At 45.4% G+C, this 27,371-nt stretch overlaps 1 protein-coding gene across 1 annotated transcript; it reads right to left on the reverse strand.

Moving 5' to 3' along the window:
• Nucleotides 1–122: 122 nt before the first annotated feature.
• On the reverse strand, nucleotides 123–27,371 carry LOC142216578 (protein mono-ADP-ribosyltransferase PARP15-like). Its single transcript, XM_075284526.1, has 13 exons — nucleotides 27,315–27,371; nucleotides 19,878–20,024; nucleotides 14,991–15,053; nucleotides 14,386–14,559; nucleotides 13,239–13,402; nucleotides 12,730–12,850; nucleotides 10,683–10,745; nucleotides 7,681–7,857; nucleotides 7,083–7,255; nucleotides 6,293–6,338; nucleotides 4,823–4,968; nucleotides 4,054–4,228; nucleotides 123–415 (listed from the first exon to the last, which is right to left on the reverse strand). Exons 2-13 carry the CDS (start codon nucleotides 19,993–19,995, stop codon nucleotides 123–125), a joined length of 1,713 nt encoding a protein of 570 aa, XP_075140627.1. The 5' UTR covers nucleotides 19,996–20,024; nucleotides 27,315–27,371.

Here is a 27,371-nt window from a genome sequence, read left to right on the forward strand (position 1 = left end):
AATGATGGAAGCTGCAGTGGATGGTGAGATATAGAAGTCACAAGGTCTAAACATTGTTACCCTTTTGCTTGTCTGTGTATATTGGGGGAATGAAAAAGAAAAAAATTCTTATCAGAATATTATCAGCATTTCTTGAAAGTGATGAGATATTCAGGGTAGGCAACATCATCATGGAAAACAACAAATATTGTGGGGTTCCCAACATTATTCACCACTGAGTCATAGCGGCCCTTATTGGGGTCACCATCGATATGTGGCGCTTCCTTGTAGGAGGATTTCCCCGCACAATATCGTCCAGTTATCACTGCGGCTTGGTAGATGTATTTTTTCCCATTAACATCACAAGGAGAGTATGTCTCGCTAGAAGAGTATTCTGCCTCTAGGGCGAAGTAGGTCCCATTGCCGTAAGCAGTTCCTGTTGGAATAAATTTTGTAGATTTAATAATACTCTACAATATGATCAATAGACAAGAGAATATAATAAATCTGCCTATGGCCATAGATATCATATGAACATCAGCTGAACCTGTAGATTGTAGCAGGACTTGTTGGTGATCTAAGGGGTGATCTAATGCTGCACCTCTGTTAGGGAATTGCAATAGGAGCAATTCCCCAGTAGCTGCTGGAAACCCTGGAGGAAGGGGCACAAGAGACAGTGAGCCCTAAGCTGAAACCTCCACTGTCCCTTCCTTTTGCCTGGTCCTATCCTACGCAATAGGCGGCAACTTGGAGACGGTCCCTTCCTATATACATGGAACAAAAAACACGGACAAGACAAACAACAACAAAGGGAGGTCAGCTAGCCAGGGTTCGGTAACAGTCGAGCAATGCAGTGCCAAAAAAAAGTCCAAAAGAAGAGTCAATAGGGAAAGCCAAGGTCAGGATTAAGAATACAAGTAACTAAACAGCAAGAGAAAGCCAGCAAGCACAAGGCAATAGCAAGCACCAGTGTGAATGTGAGCCAAGCATAAATAGGAAGGATGAACCCGCCCTGGAGTTGATAGGAAGGCAGACTGTCAATCAGAGGGCTAAACAAAACCTAACTCTTAGAGGAGCAGAGGGAAATGAAGTTGAAGGAGACGGGTGTGGTGGAAAATCAATTAACAAGGTGAAGGAATAGGACAGTGTTCAGACAATGCAACCAAAAATTCTAAGCATGTTATCAAACTGCACACGCCTCCTGCCCCACAGCATGCAAGCAGAGGGTAGCGCAGAGACCAGAGCAAGCAGAGATGTTACAACCTCCCTACATTTCCTCCCTCATCTCTGTCTACCGCCCAACCCGTGCTCTCCGCTCACTCAATGACCTAACACTTACATCCTCTATTATCAGAACTTCCCACACTCGTATACAAGACTTCTCCCGAGCTGCACCACTTCTCTGGAATGCTCTTCCTCGGACAATTAGATTAACTCTCAATTTCTACAGCTTCAAGCGCAAACTAAAGACACATCCGCTCGGGAGCGGGGGTCCATGTGGTCTCCCCGAACGAATTACCAAATGCAGATGTGACCCAGGCCTCAGTTTTAAGGCTGCACCTAGAAAACCCATTTAACAAAAATACAGAATTTTTAAGACTCTCCCACTAACCCCTTCAGTACCTGATGCCTTATCTACCATCATCTCTCTATATTATAAAAATGAATTCTTGTCTGTCGGACCGATCTTCACCAAATTTGGTACAGAGATACTTCAAATATCTGGGAAGGTTTAAGACGAGACTCCAACTCGCTCGGACGTACCGTTGCTGAGATACAGCATTCCAAACACAATGCCCCCCCCCAGCCAATACAAACCTGCAAGTCTTTCACTCATATTCCAACTGCAATACACACGGTAACTCCACATGCACAATACAACACTGATATCCAAACTGAGATACACGCATCAGAGGATTAGATACACAGATCAGCACACAGTATCACATGCCAGAGGATTAGATACACGGGTCTGCACACAGTTCCACACACCAGAGGATTAAATACGCACGTCTGCACACAGTTCCACACACTGAAGGATTTGATACATGCGTCTGCACACGGTTCCACATGCCGAAGGATTAGATACGCGTGTCTGCACACAGTACCACATGCCGGGGGATTGGATACGCGCGTCTACACACAGTTCCACACACCGTAGGATTAGATACACGTCTCTTCACACAGTACCACATGCCGTAGGATTAGATACGCGCATCTACACACAGTACCACATGCCATAGGATTAGATACACGCGTCTGCACACAGTACCACATGCCGTAGGATTAGATACGCGCATCTACACACAGTACCACATGCCATAGGATTAGATACGCGTGTCTGCACACAGTACCACATGCCGTAGGATTAGATACGCGCGTCTACACACAGTTCCACACTCCAGAGGATTAGATACGCGCGTCTGCACACATTTGTACACGCCATAAGATTAGATACACACGTCTGCACAGAGTACCACATGCCGTAGGATTAAATACACGTGTCTACACACAGTTCCACACTCCAGAGGATTAGATACGCGCGTCTGCACACAGTTGAACACGCCATAGGATTAGATACATGCGTCTGCACACAGTACCACATGCAGTAGGATTAGATACGCGCGTCTACACATAGTTCCACACGCCGAAGGATTAGATATGCGCCTCTTCACACAATACCACACAGGGGAGGATTAAATACGTGCATCTGAACACAGTACCACACTTTGGAGGATTAGATACAGGCCTCTGCACATAGTACCACCAGCCAGAGAATTAGATACACGTCTCTGCACACAGTATCACATGGGGGAGGATTAGATACGCGCGTCTGCACACAGTACCACACGGGAGAGGATTAGATACGCGCGTCTACACACAGTACCACATGCCATAGGATTAGATACGCGCGTCTGCACACAGTACCACATGCCGGGGGATTGGATACGCGCGTCTACACACAGTTCCACACACCGCAGGATTAGATACGCGCCTCTTCACACAATACCACACAGGGGAGGATTAGATACACGTGTCTTCACACAGTTGTACACGCCATAAGATTAGATACACGCGTCTGCACACAGTACCACATGCCATAGGATTAGATACGCGCATCTACAAACAGTACCACATGCCATAGGATTAAGATACTCGCATCTACACACAGTTCCACACTCCAGAGGATTAGATACGCGCGTTTGCACACATTTGTACATGCCATAGGATTAGATACACGCGTCTGCACATAGTACCACATGCAGTAGGATTAGATACGCGCGTCTACAGATAGTTCCACACGCCGAAGGATTAGATACGCGCCTCTTCACACAATACCACACAGGGGAGGATTAAATACGTGCATCTGAACACTGTACCACACTTTGGAGGATTAGATACAGGCCTCTGCACACAGTACCACATGCCAGAGAATTAGATACGCGTCTCAGCCTGAGTTCCACATGGGGAGGATTAGATACGCGCATCTGCACACAGTACCACACGCCAGAGTCATTAGATACATGCGTCTGCACACAGTTTCACTTACTGGAGGATTAGATACGTGCCTCTTCACACAATACCACACGGGGAGGATTAGATACACGCATCTGCACACAATACCACACGCTGGAGGATTAGATATGTGCATCTACACAAAGTACCACACGCTGGAGGATTAGATCTGTGCATATGCGCAAAGTACCACACCAACAAGGATTGGATACTTGCATCTAAACACAGTACTACATGGGGAAGGATTAGATACAGCTTTACTCCAGGTATCCATAACAACTGATCACAGGTTTTTCACTGACATTCAAAATGAGATACACATAATCACATGACGCTTATGGACATACACACAAAGCACATATAAAATACATCAGTGCAAAATTGGACAATTCTTATGGGGCCAGTACACAAACATAAAATGTAATATACCCGTGCGAAGCCGGGTCCTCCCTCTAGTTACTTATAAAAAAGAGATTCATTTTTGCTTTAGATCAGCTGGATCAATAAATATTATTGAAAAGGTGAATATTGTGTTTTTGGAATTTTGTGGTTACTTACCATTTTTACCACAGTAGACTCGGTTGAATCCATCGCGATTAATGTTGATAATGGCCTCAGCACTTGTGCCATGGTAAAGGTGCTTTATATTTTTCAGACCAGGGTTTTTTCTGTTCACAGTTTGCTTGTTAATAGTGAAACTCTGCCACAATGGAACATTCTGAATACGTTTGATCTAGAAGATAAGAAGATCATTTATGTCAGACGATAACTTGCACCTTATTGACCCTGCAAAACTGCTGGCAATGTTAGATGGGAGATATGGGGACCTCAGATCTTGGTGTAGACTAGAGATGAGCGAGTACTGTTCAGATCAGCCGATCCGAACAGCACGCTCGCATAGCAATTAATGGACGTAGCCGGCACGCGGGGGGTTAAGCGGCCGGCCGCCGTCAAAGCGGAAGTACCAGGTGCATCCATTCATTTCTATGGAGCGTGCTGTTCGGATCGGCTGTACTCGCTCATCTCTAGTGTAGACGCAATAACCAAAGGTGTCACAAGTGTCAACTTGGCGGTCCCTGACACTGAACTGCTCTTGACTCTGTAGCAACCAGCTCCACCTCCCTGGTCCTCTGTAGAGATCTCCTGATCGGACACTATGGCCGTCACTCTGAGAAGAGATGATGGAGTCAGATACTGTAGAGGACATTTCAGTGTTGGGTACAGCCCTTGTGCACTTGTGGTATGGGATAAATATTCTCCTTCTCCATTACTAAAAACAACATGTTAGAGTAAAACCTGCTTAGAGGAATAGTACAAGGATAAGAACCTCAGTGACTTTATAGCTACTCTTTGATACAGTTTTGAAGAATTTATCTTTGACGTCTTTGTATTCTTGTGATGTTTCTTGAAGTATTATTTCCTGATAATCATTTTTCCCAATGTCCGTCCATGTCTGCGGATAGTTAAATGTTACTGTAAAGAAAAGAAAAATGTTGGTATTAGATATTACCCAATATAGCAAGAGTTACATGTTCTTAGGTGGCATTTGCTGAACTACAGGATAAGGCGTGGACCTACAATAATTCTAGTCACAAACATTAGGGCAGCAATTCCCAACTAGCGTGTTATGGTGGAAACCCATCAGGGATGGCGCGACATTCAAGTGGAAAGATGGCCACATTGAGCTTATCTGTGAATACAATGTTGAAGCAGAAAGCCTTCAGCTTCCTGCTCTACCATTCAAACCGGTAATGTCTACGGGTTTTTGCAGGACTGCTGCATCGAACCAAAGATGAGAGGAGGAGAGAAGGATAGAGATCTGTGGGAATGGGGCTGGATAAGAGCTTCTTTTTTTGATTTATAAAGTACAGTTACTGTTTGGGGCCAATGTGGGGCATATTTAAGTGTCCGGGGCCTTTTGAATATATCCGAGGACTATTGGGGAGCATTACCCTGTGTTTGAGGGCCACTGGGAGCATGATACTATGTGGGGCTACTAAGGGAACATAATGACAGTAAAAGGTGAATTTTTATGTGTACTGGGTGTGGGTGGTTGAGAGAGAAGTATAGGATGGTGTAGCTTTGTGGGTGCATTCACATGGTGCAGTTGTAATGAACTTGAAACTGCATCACCACTGCACTGGATAACAATGCATGCAGTTTTGATGCGGTTTTTGATCAGATTTTATAATTTTTTTTAAGTAGATTGTAGAGCCCCATATAGGGCTCACAATGTACATTTTTCCCTATCAGTATGTCTTTTTGGAGTATGGGGCAAACACAGGGAGAACATATAAACTCCTCACAGATGTTGTCCTTGGCAGGATTCGAACCCAGGACACCAGGTTTTATAATTTTATAAGTAAAACAAATTTATTTCACAATTTTAAGCTGCAACTTCAAAAATTGCATGAAAAATCACACCAAAACTGCTGTTCTATTGTTTGCTGGTAAAATTAATTTGGTAGGGGTGCCCTATTTTTTTTCCCAGGGGTGCCTTGAGTCTGAAAACATTGGGAAACACTGCATGAGAGAGATCACTATCTCCCCACTCATCATTGGGGTACGTATATCACACCCTCCACCAAACCTCTGCCTATAGTGCAGGAGGTAGCTGCGGGATCAGGGGGAGTCTCTACTAAAAGAATCCGACCAAGACGAGGAGAATCTCAACAACAGTAACAAATGTACCTGGGAATTAATAAGGACTAAGAATACAGAATGGGCAGGGAAGGTGTCATTGTATCTGTAAGTGAAGAGTTGTCTATATATATTCTCTTCCCCCTATATACAGTACCTCCCTGAAGCATTGCCGACACGAGCCTTTCTTCCCTCTGGAGAGCCTAAAATATAATATAAAAAAACCCACATGAAACACAGGAAACTGAATGGGGCCACTATCACCATTGTGCAGTATATTCTCATTGTCAGGATAGAGATCAGACCCCCAACAAGCATATTATAGTCATATACAATCAATTTATAAAATATGTATACTCTTTTAATAGGTAAGGAGAATGCAAATGTGTTCCATTATTCTATATACTGTGCTCCACTAGTCCTCTCCTATTATTCCATATACTGTACTGCACTAGTCCTCTCCTATAGTTCTATATACTGTGCTCCACTAGTCTCCTCCTATAATTCTATATACTGTGCACCACTAGTCTCCTCCTATAATTCTATATACTGTGCTCCACTAGTCCTCCTATAATTCTATATACTGTGCTCCACTAGTCTCCTCCTATAATTCTATATAACTGAAGGCTGCTTAAGTCACAGAGACCATGTTATCCTCCTCCTCTGCTCTTCTACCATATTAGGCTGCATTCACACTGAGTAACGCTGGCGTTTTTTGTGCTTATTTTTGCACATAGCGCCGCATTAACGCAGCGTATACGCCGTTTTTGCGCCGCACTATTTTGCGGTCGCGTTGAACGGCGCAAACGCGGTGTATACGCGGCGTTAACGCGGCGCTATGTGCAAAAATAAGCACAAAAAACGCCAGCGTTACTCAGTGTGAATGCAGCCTTAAACATGTTGCAGCCATTTTAGTTCAACCATTAATACTTCAGAGAGAATTTTACCTGTAATTCTGTACTTTTGGCTTGAAAGACCTTCAGATACTTAGTGTAAATACTTTCTTGGATGACAATGATGAGGATTGTCTCCAGGGATGGAATCAAGGTATCGGATAAGTAGCTGAGGACACTGCTCAGGATAGCCTTGATGGATTCTTCTACATCTACATGGGCCATTCCTGCACAATACATATAATGGTATATTGTAAGCACAAACTATTTCCTTGTTCTTTGAGTCAACATTCAAGTAAAAAACAGCTAATTCAGAGGTTTCCACCACCTGTTATAAGGTGTCTTAGAGGGTGGTGAGATGGTTTATGTACACGTATTAATAATATCCTAACTGGGGTGGTGTTATCTCCTTAAGGACATGGTCTAATACACCTTAAGGACCTTGCTCTATTTTTCAAAACTGAAGGGACTTCTATATATGAAATACACCCCATGTAGTGTAAGGCTACAGCCTAGCCACAGCACCTACAGGGAGTCTAAGGCTGCGGAAACGCAGCTTTTTTGTTGCAGTTTTTGGAGACAAAGTCAAGAATGGCTACAAAAGGAAAGGAAAAAATATAAATCTGCTGGAAATCCTGATACATTTATTTACCTGTCCCAATGGCCGGCAGCGCCACACTCACGAACCCGTTTTTATGGCATTCTTGTAAAATTCGGTCGATGGAAGGTTCATAGTCAGGGACAGTAGTGGGTCCTATAATGTGCATGATGTGTTTGCTTTCAAGATTTCCACCACTTGTAACGGCAACTCCGTCTCTTTGTAAAACACCTAAGACAGATCGGCAGGGGAATGTTTTATTCTTCTCTTATGGCCAACCCTATACGGTCATGATCAGTATCCTAAATGCTGCCTTGTAACGTTATACCGAATGTAAAGAATGATCAGCAAATGTAATACAGTCAGGAGAATGGAGATGGCGTACATGTGGACCCCTTTTTTTGGTTCTCCATCTCACTTGCCACTTTTTACAATAGTGGATGGAGACCTCGGTGCCCAGGGAATCGATGCCTTGGGCCAACAAAATGAATATAACTAACACTATAAAACTGGTATACGTTATACTAGAATTTACACCTGCCCTGACTGGCAGACATTTCCATTCTGGCACATCATAAAAACCTACTTCCAATATACCATCCTCACTTTCCCTGCCAAAAAAGCAAAGTTATGAGATTGGAAACAACGGTAGAATGGATCCGCAGCCCTCCGAGCTCTTTTAAAATTTAGCTTTTAATGGTTAATTTAAAACCAATACATGTTCCGAGAAAAAGAATACAAGCAGTGCTTGTATCCACTTTATCCACTGCTTGTATTCTTGTTAAAAGCTGAATTTTAAAAGAGCTCGGAGGGCTGCGGATCCATTCTACCGTTGTTTCCAGTTTTACCTACCTCGTGGGTCCAGAGGACTGCAGGATCGTGCACCCCTTACCAGCCGAAAAACACGAGTCACTAGTGGTGAGTCTAAGTTTCTTCCTTATATATTATATTTTAAAGTTATGAGATGTTGATTATGAGAAAAATTTAAAGGAACCTGTCAGGTGGTTTTTCCACTATACAGTCCTATGAAAAAGTTTGGACACCCCTATTAATCTTAATCATTTTTAGTTCTAAATATTTTGGTGTTTGCAACAGCCATTTCAGTTTGATATATCTAATAACTGATGGACACAGTAATATTTCAGGATTGAAATGAGGTTTATTGTACTAACAGAAAATGCGCAATATGCATTAAACCAAAATTTGACCGGTACAAAAATATGGGCACCTCAACAGAAAAGTGACATTAATATTTAGTAGATCCTCCTTTTGCAAAGATAACAGCCTCTAGTCACTTCCTGTAGCTTTTAATCAGTTCCTGGATCCTGGATAAAGGTATTTTGGACCATTTCTTTCTACAAAACAATTCAAGTTCAGTTAAGTTTGATGGTCGCCGAACATGGACAGCCCGCTCTCAAATGATCTGAAAACAAAGATTGTTCAACATAGTTGTTCAGGGGAAGGATACAAAACGTTGTCTCAGAGATTTAACCTGTCAGTTTCCACTGTGAGGAACATAGTAAGGAAATGGAAGACCACAGGGACAGTTCTTGTTAAGCCCAGAAGTGGCAGGCCAAGAAAGATATCAGAAAGGCAGAGAAGAAGAATGGTGAGAACAGTCAAGGACAATCCACAGACCACCTCCAAAGAGCTGCAGCATCATCTTGCTGCAGATGGTGTCACTGTGCATCGGTCAACTATACAGCGCACTTTGCACAAATAGAAGCTGTATGGGAGAGTGATGAGAAAGAAGCCGTTTCTGCACGTACGCCACAAATAGAGTTGCCTGAGGTATGAAAAAGCACATTTGGACAAGGCAGCTTCATTTTGGAAACAAAAATTGAGTTGTTTGGTTATAAAAAAAGGCGTTATGCATGGCGTCCAAAAAGAAACAGCATTCCAAGAAAAACACATGCTACCCACTGTAAAATTTGGTGGAGGTTCCATCATGCTTTGGGGCTGTGTGGCCAATGCCGGCATCGGGAATCTTGTTAAAGTTGAGGGTCGCATGGATTCCACTCAGTATCAGCAGATTCTTGAGAATAATGTTCAAGAATCAGTGACGAAGTTGAAGTTACGCCGGGGATGGATATTTCAGCAAGACAATGATCCAAAACACCGCTCCAAATCCTCAGGCATTCATGCAGAGGAACAATTACAATGTTCTGGAATGGCCATCCCAGTCCCCAGACCTGAATATCATTGAACATCTGTGGGATGATTTGAAGCGGGCTGTCCATGCTCGGCGACCATCTAACTTAACTGAACTTGAATTGTTTGTCCAAAATACCTTTATCCAGGATCCAGGAACTGATTAAAAGCTACAGGAAGCGACTAGAGGCTGTTATCTTTGCAAAAGGAGGATCTACTAAATATTAATGTCACTTTTCTGTTGAGGTGCCCATACTTTTGCACCGGTCAAATTTTGGTTTAATGCATATTGCGCATTTTCTGTTAGTACAATAAACCTCATTTCAATCCTGAAATATTACTGTGTCCATCAGTTATTAGATATATCAAACTGAAATGGCTGTTGCAAATACCAAAATATTTAGAACTAAAAATGATTAAGATTAATAGGGGTGCCCAAACTTTTTCATAGGACTGTAAGTTGGTCCCACCATGAACAGAATGAAGCGCTTACCTTTCTATTGGTCTCCTCTGCAATCATTCTGTTGTAGCAAAGTGAAGTTCTAAAAGTCATATGGAAATTAACGTAATTAGTCAAGGGGGCGGGAAGCAGCTTTAGCCTAGTCCACTTTCTAATCACTTCCTGGATGTCTTCCTCATGATGTCAGGGAGCGAGATGTCAATCAAGCCCCTTAGGTATGATTATCAAGTAGATGACATGACTAGACTGAAGCTGCTCCCCGCCCCCTTGACTACTTAGGCTTATTTGCATATTCCATTTTGTGCTTTTAAACATGTATAACTTCACTTTCCTGCAATAGGAAGATTATAGAGGGCAAGCAGTGAAAAGGGAAATACTTCGTCCTGCAAATGATGGGGACAGTTTATGGTGAAAGAAACATTTTAGATACATGAAAAGAAGATACCAATTTTTTTGCATTCTTCCTTAACCGTGTCCCCAGCAGCACTCAATATTGCCCCTGAAACACCTGTAAAGACAAAAACACATATAACCGGCATATAATATATAACTCACAGTGGGAGCACTACAAATATTAATTATGTCATATATTTCCGCGTCAAAATCCGGACCAAAAAAACACCTTCCATTGAAATCAATGGGGGCCGGTCGTTTCTTTTTCCCGCGAGCGGAAAACAGAAGCGACATGCTCTTTCTTCAGGCGGATTCTGCGGCCGGACGTCTGCCTGAATACACTACATTCATTTGGGCCTAATCTGGAGCGGAGTGCCGCGACTGGATGACGGTATACTGCACCGGCAACCAGTCGCGGCTACCCGTTTATTGGTCCGGAATCTGAGGCGGCCACCGCGTCAAATTCCGGACCAAAAAAACTCGTCTGAACCCGGCCTAATGTGACTCTAACAGAGCGAAACAGTGAGCTGAAAGTTGAGCTGATGGTACAATCCTTGACTTAGGATGAGGAAGAGATAGTTAACCTCTTCCTTCCAGAGAGTGGAGGAGATTGCTGTCAGGAGGTTCATGCTCCCTGTGATAGGAGAAATCTAAAGTGCCTGGTTAGGTTGGCCCAAGCTAGGTGTAAGTCAGGTTTTAGTGATGGTTTTGCACTCAGGAGATGGGAGAAATCCCTGCTCATGTTTTAGAATTTCTATGCAAGATTAGACTGGGAGGAAAGAAAATACCCCCTGGAGTGGAATAACCTTTACAAATCATCCAGAGTCCCAAGGCTTGCCCACAGTAGCCTGGTCTACCCCCATTGAAGTTTTTATCTGTAGGTGGCTTCGGTGAAGACATGTGGCTAATACAGGGTGGCCATAAAATAACCTCAGGTGTTTGGAGTCGTGTGCAGGCTGACCCAATGGACGGAATTGCCTGAAAATCTGTATGTGTGCTAATCAAGGCATGGGGAAACGGACGCCCCACCAGGGGATGATGTGGCGCTGTACAGTGAGCGCACGGCGCAAAACCCGTCTGTCGATACTTGGGGATGTCCCATTTGGACCACCGACTAGCATGACTGTTCAATGTGGCGGCCATCATACATGGTGAGCATGGTCATCCTATGCAGAACGTGATTAACTCTGGTGAGATGCTGCGCACTTCCAACGTGATGTGGTCTTTGAGGTCAGGCAGGGTTTCGACATTCCTCCGATAAACACGCTCCTTTAAGTGTCCCCACAACCAGAAATCACAAGGAGCGAGATCCGGAGAGCGCGGTGGCAACGCTGTAGGGAATGAGCGACTCAAAATCCTGTCATTGGGAAAATGTGCACGAAGAGCGTTCTTCACAGGATTTGCGATGTGAGAAGGGGCTCCGTCCTGCATGAAGGTGATCATCTGCAGACACTGCCACTGTTGGAGTTGGGGAACGACCACTGTTTCCAGCATTGTCCGGTACCTCGCCGCTGTGACGCAACAGGTGGCAACCCCAGTTGGGCCCAAATCTTCGAAAAAGAACGGTCCGATCATGAACGATGAGGTAGCTGCACAGGATATTCCATGGCCAACTGGTATCTACTTCCACTCTGGCGCATTTTTACCTGAATGGAACCGTCAACAGACAGAACTGTCGCATATGGGCCACCGAAAACCCGCGTGCACATGAGGGGGTTCCGCTGCATTCGCCCAAGGTGACCGTTTGGTGTGGGTTCACCTCATCGTTCATGATCACGCAAGCGTTGAGCACATTCTGCATAGGATGGCCATGCTCACCATGCATGATGGCGGCCAATTTGGGTGTCCAAATGGGACATCCCCAAGTATCGACAAATGGGTTTTGCGCCGCGCGCTCACTGTACAGCGCCACGTTATCCCCTGGTGGGGAGTTTTGGTATTACATTTTTTTTTTTTCATGCCGTCTGTTTCCCCATGCCTTGATTAGCACACATACAAATTTTCAGGCAATTCCGTCCATTGGGTCAGCCTGCACACGACTCCAAACACCTGAGGTTATTTTATGGCCATCCTGTATATACGTATGATTTTGTACTTACCACAAGATTGATTCAATGATGAATTAGTTAAGTTCACGATACAGTCCACCGCCTGATGTGTGATGTCTCCTTTGACTAATTCTATCATTTTTCCAAAAGCCGAGAAGTGGGGGTAATTTGTCTGGATTGGGAGAACAAACTCTGTTTATACACCAGTATCAATACGATGTGGAAACCTGGACCCTCAGGAAGATGGCCCATAAGATTACTCAAAGCCATTGGTCACCTCCTTGAGGAAAACTATTCATGCTAGCCAAACTTTGTTTGCCCATTGCTGGCTTGTAATTGGCAATTTGACCTGGTGATAAATTTATTTGGTGGCTGGGTCTGTAGGGAAGTTGGCCTTGTGCTCCAGCAACTGTCAAACAATTGGCTTGATGGGGTGGATAGCATTGGTGTAGAGTTGGAGATATTTCCCACCAATGTGTAGATGGAAAACATTAAATGCACTGTATAAACTATTCCCAAAAATTCAGACTCCGGTTACGGAGCGCTCACTGTTCCCTTACCTTGTAATTCTGAAAAAAACGTTGATATTTTTCAAAAACATCCTGTTCAAAAACAACAATGACGATCTCAGAAAGGACAGTCATGACAGCAGGATTGTTTAGGTAGTCTTCTATCCCCTTCATGATCAATCTTATAGAACTTTCAGCTTTTAATTGACTCTTTCCTTTAAAGGAACAAAACAAGAATAAAAATACATGGATTTTATACATTTCTAGCTCAAAGTGTGAGCACCTCCATTATTTGCCATCACCTTTTGATATTGACGTCTAGTTTTTTGGCCATTTTTTTAGTGGTTCTGCAAGAGTGTGGATTTTGCTGTGGCTAATCGAAAGAGGCTGGAAATACAACACCTTGATCCCAAATTCTGTCATGAAATTTTGGCTCAGACATGGGTGCAGATTAAAACTATCTAGATTATAGGGGAATGTATCATGTGGGTAATTTTTATGCCAATTTTTTGTCTGGTTTTCTTTTGTCTGGGGCAATTTGCACCACATTTCCGTGGTGCAAATGGTGTCATGAATTTGGCACTGGATTTAGGTAAAAAAAAAAAAAACGCGCAAAATTTACTAAATTTGCAAGTTATATGTTAAATTTGGTGCAGTTGGTCAGCAGAAAGGGATGGCAATGATGGGAAACTTGTGTGCATAGACATGTTGTAAACAAGTCATCATGGCGGTCTGAACCAGTTGAGAAGGAAAGGGAAATGTAAATGCTGCTAAAATATACAGAGAGGACGTAGCTGACAATTTTGAGTAGAAGTTGTGCAGGGGGGCACATGCTGAATTTTTTCACCAGGGCCTGTGAGCCTTTAGTTATGTCCCATTTGTTTGTATTTGTCTCAAACAAACTGGATGGCTCCATCAAGAGACCCTGATTTGTCCATTTGTTAGACATTGTACGACCTTGGAATTTGGTCCATGTATTGTGTTTATTGTGATATAAAAGGCTGAACCCTGTAACGCAAAGTTCATGCTAGCGTTCAGGTCTCTGTTCTTTGGGTCCATTGGGGACCTGAAAAACGGAAACCCTATCCGCTTAAAAAGCGGTTACCCTGCAGACTATAATGGAGTCTACTGGTTTTCCCCCCAAACTTGATGGAGAAAAAAATCCTGCTGTCAAAAGTTAACCTCTAAAATGCCGTACCTGTTCCAATGGCTGGGAGACTAATAGTCGCCATGTTGTTGGCATCACTGGCCTTAAGAGCTTTCACCACCGAGGTAACAATGTTGTGTGGTCCGACATCAATGAGATGAATTATTTTATGGCATTTCAGATTTCCAGCTGAGGTCACAACGCAGCCATCATTGGGGAGCTTAGCTAAAAAAAGATATATTTAGTAGGAATAAATATGGACCACTTATCTTATACAGGGAGCAATAACTACAAAATAGTTTCATCAAACCTTAGACATTTGTTCACCAATTCACGGCAACCACCACCGCACAACACCGCAATATGGGAACATCTCTGTGCTCCGCTACTGCTATATCTCCTATTTACTGCTAAGGGGGTTACGAGAAGAGCGTAGAACAGCCCACTCTGCTACTTCAATTGTTACCACACTTGATAGATCCCTTGATATATACTGCACGATGGTAACGCAGCCATACTGGCAATGGTGCCCCATTATGGTCAATGGAACTGCAATGGAAGAGTCAATGCAGTGAATGGTGGAAACCCGAAAACTAGTCTACTCCACCCAGCACTAACATACAGTGACAAACAAGGCGAGCTGACGTGTGACATACCTAGACGTTCACATTCTTCCTTTACATCAGGACCTGCAGAATTCAAGATGGCCTTAGAGACCCCTAAAAATAAAGTAAAACAATTATGATAATTAATAACTACGTAGCTACAGTCCTATGAAAAAGTTTGGGCACCCCTATTAATCTTAATCATTTTTAGTTCTAAATATTTTGGTGTTTGCAACAGCCATTTCAGTTTGATATATCTAATAACTGATGGACACAGTAATATTTCAGGATTTAAATGAGGTTTATTGTACTAACAGAAAATGTGCAATATGCATTAAACCAAAATTTGACTGGTGCAAAAGTATGGGCACCCTTATCATTTTATTGATTTGAATACTCCTAACTACTTTTTACTGACTTACTGAAGCACAAAATTGGTTTTGTAACCTCACTGAGCTTTGAATTTCATAACCAGGTGTATCCAATCATAAGAAAAGGTATTTAAGGTGGCCAATTGCAAGTTGTTCTCCTATTTGAATCTCCTCTGAAGAGTGGCATCATGGGCTACTCAAAACAACTCTCAAATGATCTGAAAACAAAGATTGTTCAACATAGTTGTTCAGGGGAAGGATACAAAAAGTTGTCTCAGAGATTTAACCTGTCAGTTTCCACTGTGAGGAACATAGTAAGGAAATGGAAGACCACAGGGACAGTTCTTGTTAAGTCCAGAAGTGGCAGGCCAAGAAAAATATCAGAAAGGCAGAGAAGAAGAATGGTGAGAACAGTCAAGGACAATCCACAGACCACCTCCAAAGAGCTGCAGCATCATCTTGCTGCAGATGGTGTCACTGTGCATCGGTCAACTATACAGCGCACTTTGCACAAGGAGAAGCTGTATGGGAGAGTGATGAGAAAGAAGCCGTTTCTGCAAGCACACCACAAACAGAGTCGCCTGAGGTATGAAAAAGCACATTTGGACAAGCCAGCTTCATTTTGGAAGAAGTTCCTGTGGACTGATGAAACAAAGATTGAGTTGTTTGGTCATACAAAAAGGCATTATGCATGGCGTCCAAAAAAAACAGCATTACAAGAAAAACACTTGCTACCCACTGTAAAATTTGGTGGAGGTTCCATCATGCTTTGGGGCTGTGTGGCCAATGCCGGCACCGGGAATCTTGTTAAAGTTGAGAGTCGCATGGATTCCACTCAGTATCAGCAGATTCTTCAGAATAATGTTCAAGAATCAGTGACGAAGTTGAAGTTACCCCGGGGATGGATATTTCAGCAAGACAATGATCCAAAACACCGCTCCAAATCCTCAGGCATTCATGCAGAGGAACAATTACAATGTTCTGGAATGGCCATCCCAGTCCCCAGACCTGAATATCATTGAACATCTGTGGGATGATCTGAAGCGGGCTGTCCATGCTCGGCGACCATCTAACTTAACTGAACTTGAATTGTTTGTCCAAAATACCTTTATCCAGGATCCAGGAACTGATTAAAAGCTACAGGAGGCGACTAGAGGCTGTTATCTTTGCAAAAGGAGGATCTACTAAATATTAATGTCACTTTTCTGTTGAGGTGCCCATACTTTTGCACCAGTCAAATTTTGGTTTAATGCATATTGCGCATTTTCTGTTAGTACAATAAACCTCATTTCAATCCTGAAATATTACTGTGTCCATCAGTTATTAGATATATCAAACTGAAATGGCTGTTGCAAACACCAAAATATTTAGAACAAAAAATGATTAAGATTAATAGGGGTGCCCAAACTTTTTCATAGGACTGTATGTATTATAGTTCTGGCATGTTCAGTAGTAGTCCTATGGTGGTTGTTGGTTTTAAGGAGCCAATTCAAAGATAAACTTTATAGCTGCACTTTCTGTTGGCATTTTTCGACATCGTATTGGTTAGACTTCCATGTCACCATTGTTCCTCTCATGCTCCCCTTGGTGTTGCTCTTAATCTGACTCCTTCTCCCTCTGGCAACAGTATTGTTGTTTCTCTATACTGTGACATCACTGTGTGTATTACCCCTGTACTGTGACATCACTGTGTATATTATCTCTGTACTGTGACATCACTGTGTGTATTATCTCTGTACTGTGACATCACTGTGTGTATTATCTCTGTACTGTGACATCACTGTGTGTATTATCCCTGTACTGTGACATGACTGTGTGTATTATCCCTGTACTGTGACATGACTGTGTGTATTATCCCTGTACTGTGACATCACTGTGTGTATTATCTCTGTACTGTGACATCACTGTGTGTATTATCCCTGTACTGTGACACATACCTCCCAACTTTTGAAGAACCGAAAGAGGGACAAAATGGGGCAAATTTAGCCCTGCCCACTTTTGTGTTGACTCCACCCACTCATTAATTTTTCATGTGCCCGCACACAGTATAATCCTCCTACAGTCACCCGTAAATTATATGTCCCCCCTCTATCTCTCCCCCAGTTTCATATACACCCTTCATCTGCCCTCAGTTTCATGTCCCTCTTCCATCTCTGCCCCCAGATTCATGTCCTCTCCATCTCTGCCCCCAGATTCATGTCCTCTCCATCTCTGCCCCCAGATTCATGTCCCACATCTCTGCCCTCAGTTTCATGTCCCTCTTCCATCTCTGCCCCCAGATTCATGTCCCTCCATCTCTGCCCCCAGATTCATGTCCCCACATCTCTGCCCCCAGATTCATGTCCCCCATCTCTGCCCTCAGATTCATGTCCTCTCCATCTCTGCCCCCAGATTCATGTCCCACATCTCTGCCCCCAGATTCATGTCCCCCATCTCTGCCCTCAGATTCATGTCCTCTCCATCTCTGCCCCCAGATTCATGTCCCCACATCTGTCCCCAGATTCATGTCCTCCATCTCTGCCCCCAGATTCATGTCCCTCCATCTCTGCCCCCAGATTCATGTCCCTCCATCTCTGCCCCTAGATTCATGTCCCCACATCTCTGCCCCCAGTTTCATGTCCACTCCATCTCTGCCCCCAGATTCATGTCCCTCCATATCTGCCCCCAGATTCATGTCCCCACATCTCTGCCCCAGATTCATGTCCCCACATCTCTGCCCCCAGATTCCTGTCCCTCCATCTCTGCCCCCAGATTCCTGTCCCTCCATCTCTGCCCCCAGATTCATGTCCCCACATCTCTGCCCCCAGATTTATGTCCCACATCTCTGCCCCCAGATTCCTGTCCCTCCATCTCTGCCCCCAGATTCATCTCCTCTCCATCTCTGCCCCCAGATTCATGTCCCCACATCTCTTCCCCCAGATTCATGTCCCACATCTCTGCCCCCAGATTCATGTTCACTCCATCTCTGCCCCCAGATTCATGTCCCACCATATCTGCCCCCAGATTCATGTCCCCACATCTCTGCCCCCAGATTCATGTCCCCACATCTGTCCCCAGATTCATGTCCCCCATCTCTGCCCCCAGATTCATGTCCCTCCATATCTGCCCCCAGATTCATGTCCCCACATCTCTGCCCCCAGATTCATGTCCCACCATATCTGCCCCCAGATTCATGTCCTCTCCATCTCTGTCCCCAGATTCATGTCCCCACATCTGTCCCCAGATTCATGTCCCCCATCTCTGCCCCCAGATTCATGTCCCCACATCTCTGCCCCCAGATTCCTGTCCCTCCATCTCTGCCCCCAGATTCCTGTCCCTCCATCTCTGCCCCCAGATTCATGTCCTCTCCATCTCTGCCCCCAGTGTCATGCCGTCCTCTCCATCTCTGCCCCCAGTGTCATGCCGTCCTCTCCTTCATCTGCCCCCAGATTCACGTTCCACCTCCACATTAAACTTACCTTCTCCTCCGCTCCCTCGCCGCTCTCTGCCCGCCTCTCTCGCTGACACATGTGGCTGAAGGAAGGAGCTGACACAGGTCAGCTCCTCGCTTCGCCGCTGCCCGCCTCTCTCCCTGACACATGCGGCTGAAGCTGCTCGCGTGCTCGCTTCGCCGCTGCGTCTCTCTCTCGCTGACACATGGGGCTGAAGCGAGGAGCTGACCTGTGTCAGTTCCTCGCTTCGCCGCTGCCGCCGGCTCCTGGCTTGTACATCGCGTCTACAAGCCAGGAGCCGGCGGCAGCAGCGAAGCGAGGAGCTGACACAGGTCAGCCGCATGTGTCAGCGAGAGAGAGACGCAGCGGCGAAGCGAGCACGCGAGCAGCTTCAGCCGCATGTGTCAGGGAGAGAGGCGGGCAGCGGCGAAGCGAGGAGCTGACCTGTGTCAGCTCCTTGCTTCAGCCGCATATGTGTTCAACTCAGATCGGCGTCCTCTGGACGCCGATCTGAGTTGAAATCGGGACATACCTTCCTCCAACCGGGACCTCGGGACATGTCACCCAAATCGTGACTGTCCCGCGGAAATCAGGACGGTTGGGAGGTATGGTGACATCATTGTGTGTATTACCTCTGTACTGTGACATCACTGTGTGTATTATCCCTGTACTGTGACATCACTGTGTGTATTATCCTGTACTGTGACATCACTGCGTGTATTATCTCTGTACTGTGACATCACTGTGTGTATTATCTCTGTACTGTGACATCACTGTGTGTATTATCCTGTACTGTGACATCACTGTGTGTATTATCCCTGTACTGTGACATCACTGTGTGTATTATCTCTGTACTGTGACATCACTGTGTGTATTATCTCTGTACTGTGACATCACTGTGTGTATTATCTCTGTACTGTGACATCACTGTGTGTATTATCCCTGTACTGTGACATCACTGTGTGTATTATCCCTGTACTGTGACATCACTGTGTATATTATCCCTGTACTGTGGCATCACAATGTGTATACATGTGACATTGGGATTTTTAGGCCTAGTCCTTTGTATTACTGTTGTACAATGAAGACTCCACAGATCTGAGCATTTTGGTATTTTTGTTACATCTCCTCCTTACCCTCATTGCGGCTCAGAGTTGCATTATTTAAGTTTACTATGGCGTCTGTATTTTCGTCAGCGATGTCCCCTTTTTTCAACTTCACAGATGTTTCACACACCACCACAACATTACTCATGATGGTTGGTGGGTCAGTTAAAGTTACACCTAAAATAGCATAAAAATGAATGAACAAAAATGTAGTGATTATTGTATAAAGAAAAGTTCTGTTCAGGAAATGAAAATGGATTTATAGGGGACATTTCACCACCCCCAGCATTTCCAACTCTTTGCATCCTTCAATAGGTGCCGCATCACTGATTCCAACAAAGTTAGAATTTTTTCTCAAGCCCCCACCATTCCTGAGCAATCATTTCTGTTAGTTTCTGCACACATTATGCTAATTAACCTCTCTACTGTCAGGTGGGTGGTCCTGAACTGGACCACCTGATTGTAAAGAACATGATATATTTTGTAATAAAACTTACAGAAATGAGATCATGCTGGATAGAACTGCCGGAGTTGTGGTGGTGCTGGTGCAGCTACTTGCCCCTTCTAGAGGGACGCTACAACCAAGGCATACAATTTGGCACACACCCTGGGCATATCACCCCAGCCCTGCAGATAGATAGGTTAGTGTCACCAGACCCAGCATATCACCCCAGCCCTGCAGATAGATAGGTTAGTGTCACCAGAACCAGCATATCACCGCAGCCCTGCAGATAGATAGGTTAGTGTCACCAGAACCAGCATATCACCCCAGCCCTGCAGATAGATAGGTTAGTGTCACCAGAACCAGCATATCAAACCAGTCCTGCAGATAGATAGGTTAGTATCACCAGAACCAGCATATCACTCCAGCCCTGCAGATAGATAGGTTACTGTTACCAGAACAAGCATATCACCCCAGTCCTGCAGATAGATAGGTTACTGTTACCAGAACCAGCATATCACCCCAGCCCTGCAGATAGATAGGTTAGTGTCACCAGAACCAGCATATCACCCCAGCCCTGCAGATAGATAGGTTATTGTCACCAGACCCAGCATATCACCCCAGCCCTGCAGATAGATAGGTTAGTGTCACCAGAACCAGCATATCACTCCAGCCCTGCAGATAGATAGGTTAGTGTCACCAGACCCAGCATATCACCCCAGCCCTGCAGATAGATAGGTTACTGTCACCAGAACCAGCATATCACCCCAGCCCTGCAGATAGATAGGTTAGTGTCACCAGAACCAGCATATCACCCCAGCCCTGCAGATAGATAGGTTAGTATCACCAGAACCAGCATATCACTCCAGTCCTGCAGATAGATAGGTTAGTGTCACCAGAGCCAGCATATCACCCCAGCCCTGCAGATAGATAGGTTACTGTCACCAGACCCAGCATATCACCCCAGCCCTGCAGATAGATAGGTTAGTGTCATCACAACCAGCATATCAAACCAGTCCTGCAGATAGATAGGTTAGTGTCACCAGAACCAGCATATCACCCCAGCCCTGCAGATAGATAGGTTAGTATCACCAGAACCAGCATATCACCCCAGCACTGCAGATAGATAGGTTAGTGTCACCAGAACCAGCATATCACCCCAGCCCTGCAGATAGATAGGTTATTGTCACCAGACCCAGCATATCACCCCAGCCCTGCAGATAGATAGGTTAGTGTCACCAGAACCAGCATATCACCCCAGCCCTGCAGATAGATAGGTTAGTGTCACCAGAACCAGCATATCAAACCAGTCCTGCAGATAGATAGGTTAGTATCACCAGAACCAGCATATCACTCCAGCCCTGCAGATAGATAGGTTACTGTTACCAGAACAAGCATATCACCCCAGTCCTGCAGATAGATAGGTTACTGTTACCAGAACCAGCATATCACCCCAGCCCTGCAGATAGATAGGTTAGTGTCACCAGAACCAGCATATCACCCCAGCCCTGCAGATAGATAGGTTACTGTCACCAGACCCAGCATATCACCCCAGCCCTGCAGATAGATAGGTTAGTGTCACCAGAACCAGCATATCACCCCAGCCCTGCAGATAGATAGGTTAGTGTCACCAGAACCAGCATATCACCCCAGCCCTGCAGATAGATAGGTTAGTGTCACCAGAACCAGCATATCACTCCAGCCCTGCAGATAGATAGGTTAGTGTCACCAGAACCAGCATATCACCCCAGCCCTGCAGATAGATAGGTTAGTGTCACCAGAACCAGCATATCACCCCAGCCCTGCAGATAGATAGGTTACTGTCACCAGAACCAGCATATCACCCCAGCCCTGCAGATAGATAGGTTAGTGTCACCAGAACCAGCATATCACCCCAGCCCTGCAGATAGATAGGTTAGTATCACCAGAACCAGCATATCACTCCAGTCCTGCAGATAGATAGGTTAGTGTCACCAGAGCCAGCATATCACCCCAGCCCTGCAGATAGATAGGTTACTGTCACCAGACCCAGCATATCACCCCAGCCCTGCAGATAGATAGGTTAGTGTCACCAGAACCAGCATATCAAACCAGTCCTGCAGATAGATAGGTTAGTATCACCAGAACCAGCATATCACCCCAGTCCTGCAGATAGATAGGTTACTGTTACCAGAACCAGCATATCACCCCAGCCCTGCAGATAGATAGGTTAGTGTCACCAGAACCAGCATATCACCCCAGCCCTGCAGATAGATAGGTTATTGTCACCAGACCCAGCATATCACCCCAGCCCTGCAGATAGATAGGTTACTGTCACCAGACCCAGCATATCACCCCAGCCCTGCAGATAGATAGGTTAGTGTCATCACAACCAGCATATCAAACCAGTCCTGCAGATAGATAGGTTAGTGTCACCAGAACCAGCATATCACCCCAGCCCTGCAGATAGATAGGTTAGTATCACCAGAACCAGCATATCACCCCAGCACTGCAGATAGATAGGTTAGTGTCACCAGAACCAGCATATCACCCCAGCCCTGCAGATAGATAGGTTATTGTCACCAGACCCAGCATATCACCCCAGCCCTGCAGATAGATAGGTTAGTGTCACCAGAACCAGCATATCACCCCAGCCCTGCAGATAGATAGGTTAGTGTCACCAGAACCAGCATATCAAACCAGTCCTGCAGATAGATAGGTTAGTATCACCAGAACCAGCATATCACTCCAGCCCTGCAGATAGATAGGTTACTGTTACCAGAACAAGCATATCACCCCAGTCCTGCAGATAGATAGGTTACTGTTACCAGAACCAGCATATCACCCCAGCCCTGCAGATAGATAGGTTAGTGTCACCAGAACCAGCATATCACCCCAGCCCTGCAGATAGATAGGTTACTGTCACCAGACCCAGCATATCACCCCAGCCCTGCAGATAGATAGGTTAGTGTCACCAGAACCAGCATATCACCCCAGCCCTGCAGATAGATAGGTTAGTGTCACCAGAACCAGCATATCACCCCAGCCCTGCAGATAGATAGGTTAGTGTCACCAGAACCAGCATATCACTCCAGCCCTGCAGATAGATAGGTTAGTGTCACCAGAACCAGCATATCACCCCAGCCCTGCAGATAGATAGGTTAGTGTCACCAGAACCAGCATATCACCCCAGCCCTGCAGATAGATAGGTTACTGTCACCAGAACCAGCATATCACCCCAGCCCTGCAGATAGATAGGTTAGTGTCACCAGAACCAGCATATCACCCCAGCCCTGCAGATAGATAGGTTAGTATCACCAGAACCAGCATATCACTCCAGTCCTGCAGATAGATAGGTTAGTGTCACCAGAGCCAGCATATCACCCCAGCCCTGCAGATAGATAGGTTACTGTCACCAGACCCAGCATATCACCCCAGCCCTGCAGATAGATAGGTTAGTGTCACCAGAACCAGCATATCAAACCAGTCCTGCAGATAGATAGGTTAGTATCACCAGAACCAGCATATCACCCCAGTCCTGCAGATAGATAGGTTACTGTTACCAGAACCAGCATATCACCCCAGCCCTGCAGATAGATAGGTTAGTGTCACCAGAACCAGCATATCACCCCAGCCCTGCAGATAGATAGGTTATTGTCACCAGACCCAGCATATCACCCCAGCCCTGCAGATAGATAGGTTAGTGTCACCAGAACCAGCATATCACCCCAGCCCTGCAGATAGATAGGTTAGTGTCACCAGAACCAGCATATCAAACCAGTCCTGCAGATAGATAGGTTAGTATCACCAGAACCAGCATATCACTCCAGCCCTGCAGATAGATAGGTTACTGTTACCAGAACAAGCATATCACCCCAGTCCTGCAGATAGATAGGTTACTGTTACCAGAACCAGCATATCACCCCAGCCCTGCAGATAGATAGGTTAGTGTCACCAGAACCAGCATATCACCCCAGCCCTGCAGATAGATAGGTTACTGTCACCAGACCCAGCATATCACCCCAGCCCTGCAGATAGATAGGTTAGTGTCACCAGAACCAGCATATCACCCCAGCCCTGCAGATAGATAGGTTAGTGTCACCAGAACCAGCATATCACCCCAGCCCTGCAGATAGATAGGTTAGTGTCACCAGAACCAGCATATCACTCCAGCCCTGCAGATAGATAGGTTAGTGTCACCAGAACCAGCATATCACCCCAGCCCTGCAGATAGATAGGTTAGTGTCACCAGAACCAGCATATCACCCCAGCCCTGCAGATAGATAGGTTACTGTCACCAGAACCAGCATATCACCCCAGCCCTGCAGATAGATAGGTTAGTGTCACCAGAACCAGCATATCACCCCAGCCCTGCAGATAGATAGGTTAGTATCACCAGAACCAGCATATCACTCCAGTCCTGCAGATAGATAGGTTAGTGTCACCAGAACCAGCATATCACCCCAGGCCTGCAGATAGATAGGTTAGTGTCACCAGAACCAGCATATCACCCCAGCCCTGCAGATAGATAGGTTACTGTCACCAGAACCAGCATATCAGCCCAGCCCTGCAGATAGATAGGTTAGTGTGGGAGCTACAAGGGAGCACTATACTGAAAATGGTGAGCTCACCTGCTTCAATCCCCTGCCACCCCTATATAATCCTGTGTACACCCCTGATTATGAGGTATTTATGGAGAATGATCACAGTGAAGAAACACATATAGGATTAGCTGTAGTTATTGGCGTCACTGCGCTGCCATAATGATGTTAGAAGGGCAACGTCACCTAAAGAGAAGTGTTCTGAGCCCCCTATAAGCTGGATGGTTTCATATTAGAACAAGGAGGAATATGTGATGTGACATTGGGGAGGGGGAGAAGTCGTACTCTCCTCAAGTTGCCAGAGTACTGGAAAGAGAGGCTTGTAAAAGTTACGTAAAGATGGAGATTATTATGAACATTTACAGTTTCACTTTCCAGCAGGATATCCGTCATTAGAACAAACAAAGAAAAAAAAAAAATTAAACTTTTTTAGGAAAAGCAACACCCAAATAAATGTACCGTATATACTCGAGTATAAGCCGACCTGAACATAACCCGAGGCCCCTAATTTTACCACAAAAAACTGAGAAAACTTATTGACTTGAGTATAAGCCGAGGGGGGGGAGAGGCAGCAGCTACTGGAAAATTTCAAAAATTAAAATGGTCGGCGTTTTTGGGTGCAGTAGGTGATGGGGAAGGGGAGGGGGTGTTTTGGTTGTCTGTCTGCCCCTTCCCTGAGCTTGAGGACTGGGTTTTTTCCCCCACTTGGAATTCAGCCTGGCTGAATATAGGGGATCTGGAGTGCTCCTATTAACCCCTTCCCGATGGAATAGGAGCACTGCAGATCCTCTATATTCAGCCTAGCTATAGTCAGACTAAATTCCAAGTGTGTGGGGGGGGGGGGAAACCCCAGTCTCAGGGAAGGGGCAGTTAGACAACTTTTTTTTCCAGCTACGGCGTTTACAGTACAGGAAAAATATTTTTAGAGATTTGTACAGCGGGCGTTTTCAGACACGGATACCTAACATGTATGTGCTTCACAGTATTAGTTTTGTATGGTTTCTAGGGAAAGGGGGGGTGATTTGAATTTTTTATACTTTATTTTTTTTTCACTTTTTTAAAAATTTGTTTGCATTTATTAAACCCCCTAGGGGTCTGATCACTAATGCAATACATTGCAGTGCATGGAGCAGCTTGCAAAAGAAAAGCACTGCAACCGGGGAGCCTTTACAGAGACGCTGAGGGAATTCCCGGCAGAGGGGCGGACCTGAAGGAGAACCTCGGCCACCGGACCTGAAGGAGAACTTCAGGTCCAGTGGCCAGAGATCTCCCTCAGCACTTCAGGGCCGCATTGAGAGAGTGGTCGCGCCCGCTCTCTCCTCTCTCCAGGGGCATGGCAGCGCCTGCCACTTCCCCGCAGCAGAGGGCATCTCCACTGTAACTCCAGTGCTCAGGAACTCCGGCATTACCACTGTAAGAGTTACAGTGGAGGTGCCGATTGCAATGGCGACCGCTCTGGAGCAGAGTGGCGCCATTATAGCTACAGACCACTACAGACTGCAGCTACCGTAGTTACAGACCCGGCATACACACACTGGCGCTGAAGCTGGGCCTGCAGCATCGCCACGCTCCTGGAAGGAACATGGCGATGCTGTTCATTTCAAACTACAGAAGTACTTACGGTACTTCTGCCAGGAGCGTGGCGATACCCTTCCCCCTGTCTGTAACTACGGTATTAAAGGTTGAATTCACACGGAGTAAAGCGGCCGCAAAATTACAGGCGCAAAATTACGCGGCGTATACACTCGTAACTCCCATTGAAATCAACGGGATCTTTTTGAGCACGCAAACTCTGACTCGCCGTATACGTGTCAGATCACGCTCCACTTTACTCCGTGTGAATTCACCCTAACCGTGATGACTCAAATATAAGCCGAGGCGGACTTTTTCAGCACAAAAACTGTGCTGAAAAACTTATACGCGAGTATATACGGTAATTAGTGAAATAACCAGGAAAAACCCATTGAAGTGACTAGAGACGAACTGCAATACCAGGCACAGCCCGTGGACAACAGTGGTGCTGTTTCTAGTAAAAATAAACCCTTTTTTTTTAGCTTTTTTTCTTGCCATGTTTTTTTTTTAGACTGGTGTTACTGTGGTGTCTATTCAGCGCTCCAGCTGTTGTAAAACTACAACTCCCAGCATGCACACTGGCTCTGCTGTTCTTGGAGCTCCCATGGAAGTGAATGGAGCATGCTGGGAGTTGTAGTTTCACAGCAACTGGAGATCCAAAGGTTACTGACCCCTGGTCTACCTAATACTAAAATACAATTAGGATTCATAGTCACAAGGTTCCAGGACTGGAGCATCCATGGTGCCCTCTATAGTTTAGGCAGCTGATCCACACCCCAGTCCAGCTCTGCTTGTAATACAATGAGACTGTGACTGTAATAAACACATATAAGGACATATAAGGCACACCTTAGTTGTGAGCCCTGGACTTACCTCCGCACTATGCCCGGATAGTAAGACTTGTTTTGCGCTGTCTTCACATCCCTCTGC

The sequence above is a fragment of the Leptodactylus fuscus genome, chromosome 8, assembly GCF_031893055.1.
Source record: "Leptodactylus fuscus isolate aLepFus1 chromosome 8, aLepFus1.hap2, whole genome shotgun sequence".
NCBI lineage: Eukaryota > Metazoa > Chordata > Amphibia > Anura > Leptodactylidae > Leptodactylus > Leptodactylus fuscus.